The sequence below is a fragment of the Plectropomus leopardus genome, chromosome 4 (genome assembly GCF_008729295.1).
Source record: "Plectropomus leopardus isolate mb chromosome 4, YSFRI_Pleo_2.0, whole genome shotgun sequence".
In the NCBI taxonomy this organism is placed as follows: Eukaryota; Metazoa; Chordata; class Actinopteri; order Perciformes; family Serranidae; genus Plectropomus; species Plectropomus leopardus.
The window spans coordinates 5835424-5847849 of NC_056466.1; the positions used below are offsets into that span (position 1 = coordinate 5835424).

Consider the following 12426-nt stretch of genomic DNA (forward strand, 5'->3'; position numbering starts at 1 on the left):
TAAAATATATCAGTTTCATTAATACTGAATATTTTCAGGTTTCCCGGTGACACTTAAGCTTCTTTTATCCCTATAGTTTACATTCATGCCTGCAGTGTTGTCAAGGGCCGGCTGACAAAGATTACTCTGGACTGCAGGAATTGAATGATTGTGCGCGGCTGTGCAGCTTCCAGCTTTAAAACCCACCAACCCCAGTCAGAAAGTTACTGTACCAGATCCTCCAAATCCCACAGCCCTAGAAGACTGATGTGCTCCTAATTTGGGCTCTTACTTCAATGCGTGCTTTGAAATCCTTTGTTTGAGTCCCTCGAGTCTGCGATTAATCCGTCTGGTGTTGATAGCTGTGAGCAACAGCCGGCTCAGACCCTGTCAGGTGGGATCACTGGTTCACTAAGTGCCTGGAGGTTCGGCAGAGCAGTAGACATCAGATTTATCCATCAGTGGCTGGAGGCAGACTGAGACACTGTCCGCGGTCATAAATTACCAAGAATGAGACTCTCGAGATCATTACTGTGACATGAATGCACAGCAGAGATGGAGGAGAGAGAAAAACCGTATACACTGTCTACAGTCAAGACTGAGCAGAAAACAGACTTGGGGTTGTGCTGCATGAAAATTTACAATAGCTCATCCTCTCAGAGGTGTTTTAACTTCACTGCAGAATAGAGGGTCCACTCAGCAGCTCTTCAATACACAAAAATGCACAAAAATGTCCCTCTTTTGAATAAAATATATGTTTTGTGTGCAAGAGTCTCCTGTAGTATTCGTGGACACACATAGTTATGCAGAAATTTGAATTATAATGCATTTTGCAACATATTTATCAGCTTTTGAGGACATGAAAGTATATGAGAGTCTGAGCAGAAAGATGAGGCAGATTATTCTTTATGGTTATGTGCAGCATTTACCAATTTAATCTTTGCACTCCCTCAAGCTGAGGGATTCACACTTCATCTAAGAGCAATAAAGGATGGAGGACCTGCTGCAGAAGCCACACAGATAATAAGATTGATGACACCTTGTCCACATTACGGTGGATATAGACTTGGGAAGTGGAGGAAATCAAATCAAGAGCCACACTATGAAAATTATGGACACGAGGGATGACAGCTTCAAGATATTGTGCTCTCAAGTTAGATATTTACCCACAGAAAAAAAAGGATTTTTAAAGTTACTGCTGGAGAAAATAACAATGTGCCATCTGCAGATTTTTGCTATCAGTTTAATCCTTTTACACCTGGATTGACATCAGTTTACTTCTGCTGCGTTCATGAGGACTTAAACCTCTGAAACCTGAGATATCACATTTTTAACACTCCTTTTTTGTTGGCTTGTTTTTTGTTTGTTTTTACTTTGTGCTTATTTTCAGGTAATTTTCTAATAACTTTTTACTAATTTCTTGATATTTTTTCGGATATCAGGCAAGTCATCAGTAACTAAAAGCTCAACAACAGTAGTTCTTGAAAAGGTGCCCTTTTGGCCTTAAGGTGGCAACCATGAACTGCAGCAGGTTTGTGCCCGGCTGGAGACCCTGATCTCGTGTCTCTCTACCATAATTTTATGTCATTTCTCCATTTTACACTCTCTAATGAATTAATTAAATTAAATCATTGTTTTTTACTTGTTTGTGCTCCTTTTGTTTCCGCTTGTTGTGTTTTGTACACGCATGACCGGAAGACGGCTGTAAATTAACCATGGGCCAGAACAGGAATTACACTAAAAAAAATACAAATAAAACTACATTTAAGGAAGGAATGGATAAAAAAAGTTGGAGAATGGAGAGATGAAAGACTGCTGGACGTGTTTTAGAAACCGCTAATATGTCTGGTGAATTTTTGGCCACTTGTTAAGTGCAGCTTCTGCATTATCAGTTATTCATTATTTTCCATTTGAAAGACATTTGTAAAAAAAAAAACCCAAAACAAAACAAAGAAATAAAACCTATTTCATACACTACATGGTTATATACAAGACACAGTTTAATTAACATTGTAAGTGATAAAAAACAAAAGTAAAAAGACCAGAAAAACAGCACATTAAACCTGAAGAAAATGGCAATTCCAGAAACACAGTATCTCTCTGGTCAAGATGGTTGCGGCTCTGCTTTTTAGATAATTACGTCACTGATGACATTTTTTTCCACGAAGTTGGATACAAAATCTGTGTCTTACATTTCTTGTTACAGTGTTTTGTTATTCAAAAATATTCCATTTGAGAAAACAATTGAATCTGCCCAAATTTACAGTAAAACATTAAAAAAATAAACATATAGCAAGACTTCATTCAAAAGCATATAAAAGAGATACAGAATATCACAGTGAAACTGCGACCACACCAGTCTACTCAGTAGGACAAAAGCAAAAAAAAATCATCGACCAGGATCGTTACGATCGGGACATAAAATGTGTTAATGACAAACACTAAATCACATTCAAACACATTTAATATCTGTACAAATGGGAGGAATTATGAACCATACAAGGAAAGCACTAATAAACCATTTTTTTTTTTTTTTTACAAAAGCATCCAGTGATCCGTGTTGTGATCTATGGTATCTGGTCGATTTTACCTGAGAGGATCACGTTCTGCTGCTTTCCGTATATATATGGCTCATGGTTGCCCTCTGCAGGATAAAAAGGGGACATCTACTTTTGACAACTTGTTACCTCAAAATAGACATAAAGACTCTGATTCTTGACTGCTGTGACTTTAGAAAACCTTGTTTCGTGTGAATTACACAAAAGAATTCGTGGACTAGACCGCTACTGGATGGACGAGTGCTGGAGCTGCCACTGGAGCAGCAGGCGGAGATGCTTTGCCTTTATATCCCAGTGACAGGATGTGTTTCTGCAGGTGTGTGATCCAGCGCTCTTGAACAGACAGAGGTCCATGAAACACTTCTTCACAGAACCTGAACAGCAGCACAGAGACCAGAGCGTGAGCATCACTGCAGGTACAACGTTTCTTATTGTTATTCAACCAAAGAGTCTGACAGAGGCGTGTGTGTGTATTTTGAATCTACTTGTCCCATTATATCTGACTAAATATTTAAACTCCATATCATTTAATGGAAATGTTATAAATCTGCATGTTCTGGGTTATACATTTATACCAAAATAGGTTATATATATTAAGATTCATTGGGAGAAACCAAACAATTCTATGTAGAAATAAGACATCCATATAGCTCCCATATAGCCAAAGTGAAATGATTCATTGAATTATGACATTTTCCTGCAGATTGGCAGCTGAATCAAAAAATCCTTAGATCAAATATTTGAATTGTCGCCTATTCTGAATCACCCTTATTGAAAATACAAAGAAACTAACTGTGTCAGAAATGATTTTTAAGGTTATTTATGCTGTCTTAGATGGTGGCGATGTAAACGCTCCTCCTTGGTTTGATTCCAGAAAGCGACACACTGTATGTAATCCCTGTCTCTTTTTCCACTTATTTTCTGTCGTCTGTCTACTGACTTAAATATCTTGTAGGTCAGATCTGACTCTGATTAATATGAAGGACAATTCTTGATTTATTTGTATGCTTTTTTTTGCTTATTTTTACAATTAAACCCTCTTGGTCTATTACTTTAAACCCTATTATTCACTGAACACAATGAGAATGTGATTCTTTACGTAGGGATTCAACAATTTATCATCTGATCAGCAATATTGTCTGATATTCACCTGCCATCAGCCGACTTGCAAGATGACATTTACAGGTGGCAGTGGCTGATGTTTTTCTGTTGTGTAACATTAATTTAGGGCTCGCTGACATCCTTATCTTTACACTTTGCACTTCGATAGACTGACCTGCACTTGAGGGAGTAGACTTTGCCCACCAGTTTGACCAGTGGTGTTAGTGGAGGCTTTGGCAGCATTGCAGGGATGCTGCCTGACCGTGATGGCTGCTGGGAATTGGTGTCCTGGTTCTCTTCGCCTGCAGGCACTGCACGTTTTGGTGGATGAACCCCTGAAATCACAAAAATAGGTATTACAGTAAAATGCAAAAAAAAAAAAACCCAACTAAATATTTTTAATTACAGTATATCTGTATCCGGCTATTTCCATCTCTCACCCCTCGGGGAGCGCACACCGGGGTCATTGTGGGCTGCGTTTGTGCGCGTGTGGCCGTGTGATTGTCTGGAGGAGCCGGCAGCTGAGCTCTCTCTGCCCGCCAAATGCTTCAGGCTGCTGCCGTGGACAGAGTCCGAGTCTGTGGACAGAGAGGGCGAAGACGCACCCCTCTGCGACTGTAAATTAGAGTTTGAATTGTTAAATATGCTCTTAGTGTGAATCCAGATGGGAATAATTTAAACATAATTCAGAGCGTAGTCCCACCTTCTTGATGTAAAGGTCTCCCATACGATAGCGCCGGGTTATCGCTGCGACTTTGACCGGGTCCCTCCGGATCAACTCACTGAGGAGTTCGATTGGGGAACTCGCTCCATCTGCCTTCCACTCAATGATTCCCAGCTGTCGGAGATGGGCCCGCGCATGACTGGCCAAGGCCTTTCGGTTTTCAAATTCAAACCCGCAAAGCTCACAGGATGCGTCTGACACAGAGAAGACAAAGAGATTTTGAAACAATAACCAAATTCTAAATGATCAGTAACAGATTATTTATGCATCGACACTTCAGTGAGTTTTGTGATGTTGTAACTGTGTATTATTTAAGGTTTGTGGTACTGTATGTTCCCATGTGCTGAACCTGCTGAACCTGCAGTGATTTGATCTCATCTAACAGAACATTTATGGGATTGCAGTGCATGCAGGTAGAATCAGTTGAAGGGACAGGAGAGTTATACCAAGAGTGCTTGCTCACTCAAGACGTAGCATGTGTTGCAGAAGCATTGCATTGTGGGATGTCCCATGAAGCAAGATTCCATGGAATAGAGGCTAATCTTGATGCTCAAAATCTGAGTTTTACAAGATAAAGCTGGTGATATTTTATGTTTTTTCCTACTGACAACAAATCCAGTAAAAAAATACGAAACAAACTAAAGCCTATTTTACACTGCCTGTCCAAAGCAAGAAAGACGCACAGGTTACCTCTCCACGCAGTTCTGTGTAAAAGGTACAATCGTGTAAAGGAGGGGAACAGCGTTGTCTCGCTTTTGAGCCACCAGTGGAGGTAGTAACAGTGTCAAGTAGATGTCTGTGTAAAAAAGACCGCTAGCAGGACGGGAAGAATGTGACGATTTGACAGTATGTTATATCTGTGACCCACCGCAGTGACATTTAAAAAGCAGTTAAAAAGCAGAGAGACATCTGCAGACAATAAAACAAAATAATGTTACCTATATATATATATATATTATATATATATATATATATATATATATATATATATATATTATATATATATAAAACATTCCATAGTGAGTATTTCCGGCACCAGGCGCGTAGGATTGACTCAGTCATGTTCAAACATGTCTCAAAGTACAACAGTGTGGCTCACCAAACAACATCATGGGTCAAACTGTCATGATGAGCACAACTATTGCTCCATGGTGTTTTTTAAGTCTTACCGGGGTGTGAGGCTCCACTCTTCCCAGACGGGGATTTCTCTTTCATGGAGTAGTCCAGAGGGGAGGTGGAGGGGTTGGCAGGTGCTTCCCCAGACTGGAGGCTGTCGAGGGACCTCCTGGAGCCTTGAGGGGTCCACGAGGCTTTGCCTGACGACCCAGTGGACACTTTCTTGCCTTCTTCACCACGCATCATGACCTCTTTGAGGAGATCGATCGGCGATGTTTTGATCGACCAGCTGAGGCCGAGCGCACGCAGATGGGCGCGGGCGTGGCATGACAGGGCTTTACGGGTGTCAAACAACTGGCCGCAGAAATCACAAAGGACTGTTGGCGGCGACTGTTCGTCTGTGGGGGACACTGAGAAATTGAATAAAGAGGATGAATCCACACTTCGATGTACAAACCAGGGTTCACACACATTTTTACCAAAAAAATCCATGACTTTTCCATGACCAAATTTACACATACATTCTCTTAATCTGTTCTTCTAATTACTTTATCATAGATTTTTAAATATATATGTTGAGGGACTAACAGTTTTTATTTTGGCTTAAGGAGAGCAACATCCAATTTAAAACGGCCAGATTTTGCATTTATTTTACTGACAACTGTTAAAGAAAACATGCCATTTTTAAGGAATATTTTCTTTAGAAACATTTTTTTCCCTTCAATTTTTTTTCTTTCACAATTTCTGGCAATTTTTAAAGAAAACATGGCTTCAAAACCTGTGGCCTGTGGGTTTGGACGGCATATTTTCTTTATCTATATATATGTTTTTTTCAAATTTTCTTAAAAACAATTATGAAAAAAGACACTATTTATTAGAGCCAGAAACTGTAGAAACAGAAATTATTGTTGGATTTCCACATTTCTGAAGGTTCTCAAACACATCATGTGTTATTAAACAGGTTTGTGAAAAAAAAACATGACTTTTTACCATTTTCAGTGTATATTTAGTTATACCTAAGCAGTTATTAGTGGATCGGCTGAAGACGACTTTTTAGCTGTTTGTGTCCACAGTTGCCCAAAATAAGTACGTGAAGTCTTCTGAGTGCCGGTGATATTTTTCTTGACTGATTTTTGCCTTTTTTTTTTGCACATTTTTATGCTTTTACAGGTATTTTGGAGTTCTGCACACTACTTTTTTTCTGTAATTAGTTTTCCGAAGCTTTTCCAGGCCTGGAAATTGCTACTTGCAGACTCCATTATTTTTTTCAGGTTGTGCATGACTGTACAAACCCTGACAAACCCCGAAAAATAATAAATAAAAAAAAAGAGGGCTATATCACAGCTGCTGACTGTACCTGCAATGAGAGGCTTTGAAGCGACTGGTGATCTCTGCAGGGGAGAGCTGCTGTTTGTGCTGGACTCCTTCAGTTGATCAGACACCTCAAACTCCACAGGCTCTGGCTTTGGCTTCCTGTTAAGGGGGTCCACTGCAAGCCGAAAGCCTTTTTTAGCCTTTGGGGCCTTGTTAACCGGAGACTGAGGGAGCTTTACAGGGCTTGAGGTGAGAGATGTGGAGGGAAACGGGGCTGGAGACTGAGGTGCAGATGAGCTGGTGGTTGTGCTGTTTGTTTTTGGAGGGTGTATGGCTTCAAGCATGCCACTGCTGACCAGTTCCTGGATAGTGTCGATTGAAGAGCTTTTCCCCGTTGGGTCAACCACTCCGATCTGACGCAGGTGAGCGCGTGCGTGGATAGCCAGGGCTTTACGACTGTCAAACTTCTCCCCGCACAGAATACAGATAAAGTCCTCTGTTGGTTTGGGTCGTTTGCTGGGTGGAGATGCAGGTGGAGAGGGCAGCTGGCTGGTACGTTTGACGGAGGATCCAGGGGGAGTGTTTGAGGTGGGCTCCTTCCGCTGATCGCTGCTGATGGGCTTGAGGTCTTCCTCCTCCATGATCTGGTAAAGCATTTCGATAGGGCTCCCCTTGATGTCGCTGTCGGGGATTCCAATCTGGCGCAGATGGGCCCGAGCATGGGTAGAGAGGCCTTTGCGTGTCCCGTACCAGCAGCCACAGAGTTGGCACACGTGGACCTCGTTGCTGGTGTCTGAAATTGCAAAAGTGAAGGAAATGGAGGCGCCAAGACAATGCTGTCATGTTAACAATACAAAAGTATACATGTTACATTGATGTCTACAAGGTGCCAGCAGTCATATGATCACATAAGGTACCTTAGGAGGTTTAAAAGGATAGTTTGAGTTTTTTTAATTGGGGTTATATGGAGTATTTATCCATCGTCTGCGTATAACGTGCAGTAAATGTTTGTCAGCACACCCCAAGTTTGGAGAAATGAAAGTTTAAGCTTTATTTCCACTGCATAAAAACCTGCAAACAACCTGGCTTTTTAATGTCATGGGAATGCGTACAATCGGCATTCACATCTGGGCCAGATAGTCATGGGTATTTATCGCCTCCAGCTTAGATTTGGCATTGATGGAAACACAACACCCCAGTGAACACGCTAATTTGACCTCCTCTACTACCAAGACGCAATGATGTGCCATCACTAATTGCTCTCCTTCTCCTTCTAAGAAGCGCTAAAACATCTATCTAAATTAGACTGCACTGAGTTTGAAAGAGAAACTGAATAAGTTGCTGGTCTACCGCTGCCTCGATCAGTTAAAATCACTGATCGAGGCAGCAGTAGACCAACCGCTCCTGTGTTCAGAGATGTTAAATCACTGTTTTTCTCACTGGAGTCTGGCTTTGAAGAGAGCAACATAACTGCTTTAGTTCCCCGTTGGAAATCGCTATTTCATGGTAAAGTAAAACATTAAAAAGTTCTGGATATAGTAGACACTTAAGATTATTGATTTTTTAAATGGCTAAAATATGTTTGGTTGCTGTCCTTGTCCACAGCAGTAGATTGCTTAGCCTCGAAGTCGGCACTCGCGCCTGCTTCTCCAAACTGAGGGCATGCGGACTGACATCCACTGTATGTATTACACTGACTGTGGATGAGTACTTCATACAACCACATTTTCAAAAAACTATCACTTTAAAGTGTTGTCTTTCAACATTTCTTTAAAACTTCCAAGAATTTAGCCTTACCTAAGGTGATGGGAGCGTCGGTTTCCAGTGGCGCCCACAGCGGCTTGGATATGATTTTAAGATCTACAGAAGAGGAGCTGCTGCCTTCACTTGTTCTGGACTCAATCTTCTGAAGACCAGGCGGGGATGAAGGGAGGAGAGGGATCGGTGACTCCTTCGGTCTGACTGGAGATCCCTGATGATCCATCTTTTGTGGAGTTGTCATCACTTTATTCGCTGCTTTAAAGGAGTCACTCCTGTCCTCTGGCGCTGACGGGGTCCTGGACTCCTTCTGGGGTGTCATTTTGAGAGGGGCTGGCCCGGGTGCAGAGGAATCTGCGTTGAGGTCAGGAAGAGAGCCTCCTCTCTCCTCCATGAGCTGGTAGAGGAGTTCAATGGGAGCTCCGCTGCTTTCTGACAACGTCACACCGAGCTGCCGTAGATGGAGTCGTGCATGGCTGGAGAGCCCTTTTCGTGTCTCAAAGTACGTCCCACACACCTCACATATGACTGACTGCTGGGCTGCGGTGGGGAAGAGCAGATGGGAGTTTGTCATCACAAACTGAACGAAAGAAAAAGAACAAGCCTGAAACTTGTTTTGTAATGAGCTGATAAATATCGAATCACTTGACAACAGACTTGACGACCTTCACTTATGTCAAGATTTGATAACAATAAGAGTGGCCAAGAAAACTAATATACATCATATACATCAATCCGACTTTTTCTCTCCTGATACACATTCAGATATTTAAACTCAGGTTATCTACTGATATCTTTTCCCCAAATTTAAAATCTGCAGCATATTCATATCACACAGCGAGAACTCATTGGGATCAACTTTTTATGGGGCAATATGAGACTACAGTTTAAAAACTGAAAAGTTGCCCCCCAAAGTCTGAATGAATGTACCTAGTGGTAGAAACACTAAGTTCTGTAATGATATTATTGTAGAAACTGAGTTTTAAGTGTTTTTTTAAGTGTTCATGATCAGTATCAGCCCCAGTACTGATCCAATGCATCTCTATAGATTAAGCTTTGAAAAGAGATTAAAAGTACATGAGGAAAATAAAAATAATCATAAATGTAAAATTACATTCTTCTAGGAGCAGTGTATAAGATTTCGGTGGGTTTAAGTGGCATCTAGTGGCAAGGATTGCAGATTGCAACCAGCCGAAACTTTGCCTGATTATAATTCCTTTAGAGCTCTTTGATCAGGAGGTTTTTACAAGGGAACGATTTATCCACAGCGGTCTCTTCCTCTCCTAAATAAACCGACCAGGTGATTAAAACCTGTAAAAACACCAAATAAATCAGTTTCACATCAACAGATCTGAACTTTTCCAACTCTCTCACCGCTGAGGAGCTTCTGACTAAGGTGGCTAATGCGAATAACGCCACTGGCCCTATAAAATTAGTGTTTGGTTTGTCCATTTTGGGCCCCTGCAGAAACATGACAAGGACCAGCTGCCTATGTAGATATAAACAGCTCATTTACAGGTAACAAAAACAATAGGATCCTTTTTTTCAGGTGATTATCCACAAAAGAAAACATACTTATCATATTATATTCCATTTTCCCCCTAAATCCTACACACTGGACCCTTAAACTTTGTATGTTTTCAGAAATGGGTCAGGTCCTTGGTTCTGTTTCATTTAAAGTAATCATGAGAAATCATCATCAAATCAAAATGCTACTTGGACCAAACTCTAACCAACTGATCACATTCAGGCTCTAGAAACAATGCAAGATATAGGTTAAAAAATGTATTTATTTGTAGCTCGTGTAAAGCAGCGTCTCCTACCTGGTGAATCCATGGCTGCTGATAATGTTGTGGGTTTCTTTTGTGGGATGAGAAATTTGATGATACGCGGATTCTGTATAAAGGAATGATAGAGGATTGTATAAATGTAACGCATATTAATTAGAATTTAAGCATATCAATTAAGTAATGTATTGTTAAAAAAAAATGAAATTATACCATTTCAAATAATGACAAAAATTACAATTCATAATTTTTTTTAGGAACTGTTTTTTATTTCACGGGAGGGACAGGGGTTGCAAATGACATAGGCATGTCAAATATTTTTTTAAAAACTAGGAGCTGGGAAAATGTTTTTTTATTTTGGCTTAGGGGAGGGACATACAACTTTAAATTGTTGTAATTTGTATTTATTTGAAATACCCACCGAATCCCAAATCCTGGTGGCGAGTTTAAAAGGCATGTTGTATTTAATAATTGAAAAAACGAAACCATTTAAAATATAGCCAGAAACTGTAAAAACTGAAATTATTGTTGGATTTTTAAATTTCAAAATGTCCTTGAACACATCAAGTGAGATGAGGGGTTCCCTCTTAAAAATCCCTAAATTAAGGCTCATTTTAAAATTTTCAAAAAAAAAAAAAAAAAAAAAAACCCCCCTAAAATTCTGTTCTCTTGCATACCTGGAGATGGTGGAAAAAAACATTGTTTTAAATTATAGCAAAAAGGCTCAAGAAAAATATTTGTAGGAAGGTAAAGATTATATATATATATATATATATGTATGTATATATATGAAAAGTAATATACGCAAGCCCTTCCTTCCTCTGATAAATAAAGTACAGTCCCTTAGATGTCATAGCTTCCCAAATGCAAAAAAAAGTGTGTGACTTCTCTGCAACGCACAGACTCAGTCTGTAACAAATAATGTAACCTGTTGCTCTGAAAGACAGCTGTAATTACAACAAAGTGACACAATCGTAACTTCACGATAACTTTCTGTTGATCGTTAAGAAACATATTTATATCCGGAAGTAACATTTAACGTTAATCACTGTTAGAGAAACGTCCTTATTTTACTAACGTTACTGTTTTACCTACTACCAAATTGAATTGTGTTGCTCGCATTTTTGCACCTCTTAATGTCATTAACTGGCTAAATCACCTAATAACATCTGAAAATGTATAAAATATAACTCTGCTGCGCCCTTTGTTTTGCTCTGGAAGCATGCTACGTTAGCTGCATGCTAACTCAAATATATTATAATTTAAGCGAAACAGCGACTAGCTTCATATCGCTACACCCTGAGCTGAAAACAAAACTATAATTATCGAATATAAATAAAATGTCAATTTACCTAAACGCTTGAACACTGTGCCTTAGTTCATCTGTTTCAGAAAGTGACAAGCTTAGCGGAAGTAATGGTCCTCACATTACCGGGGATGTATATTTTCAAAATAAAAGCCCTGACGCGACACCATCGGCGCATCCGGTGACAAAATCTGCGCCCTATTGACAATCAGGTGACTATCTGCAAAAAAAGCAGTTATTACACGAATATTAATGCTTTAATTTTCAATGACTCGTAACTATTGTAGAAATTAAAAGCAACCCATTTCATACATACAAAAACAAAAACACAAAAACTTCTTTTAAACAGGTTTTTATTACATATTAAAAGAGGCACATAATGTTGTTTTGTTATTTTTTAATTTAAGTCCCATCTCTGCTATTTGCTTTCCGTTTCTACAAGTATAAACTGACTAACTGATTCTAATTAAACTCTTGACTAGCCTACAGGCGTCTGTAGCCCTTTGAAACCTGAGCAAATTGGTTTGATGTCATTTAAAAACATAGGGGGAAGGCGACAAGCAACTTAAGAAGAAATGGCCCCAAAATTAACAAAAAAATAAATAAAACATTAGGAGAAAATTACCTGAAAATATGAAATTTTTTTTAAAAAAAAATAAAGAACAAAGACAACCAAGGAAATGACCTTGAAAAAGTGCTGAAAAATGTATATTTATTTAATATATTTAATATTATTTTATTCTTTATATTATATATTTTATTCTATTGTTTTATTTTTTAATT

At 39.4% G+C, this 12426-nt stretch overlaps 1 protein-coding gene across 1 annotated transcript; it reads right to left on the bottom strand.

The window, feature by feature from the left end:
* Positions 1-1958: 1958 nt before the first annotated feature.
* On the bottom strand, positions 1959-11756 carry LOC121942668 (protein Wiz-like). Its single transcript, XM_042485939.1, has 9 exons — positions 11690-11756; positions 10374-10446; positions 8590-9090; positions 6836-7585; positions 5532-5888; positions 4342-4556; positions 4079-4253; positions 3814-3973; positions 1959-2911 (listed from the first exon to the last, which is right to left on the bottom strand). The coding sequence occupies exons 2-9, from the start codon at positions 10384-10386 to the stop codon at positions 2755-2757; spliced, it is 2328 nt and encodes a 775-aa protein (XP_042341873.1). The 5' UTR covers positions 10387-10446; positions 11690-11756; the 3' UTR covers positions 1959-2754.
* Positions 11757-12426: the final 670 nt, after the last annotated feature.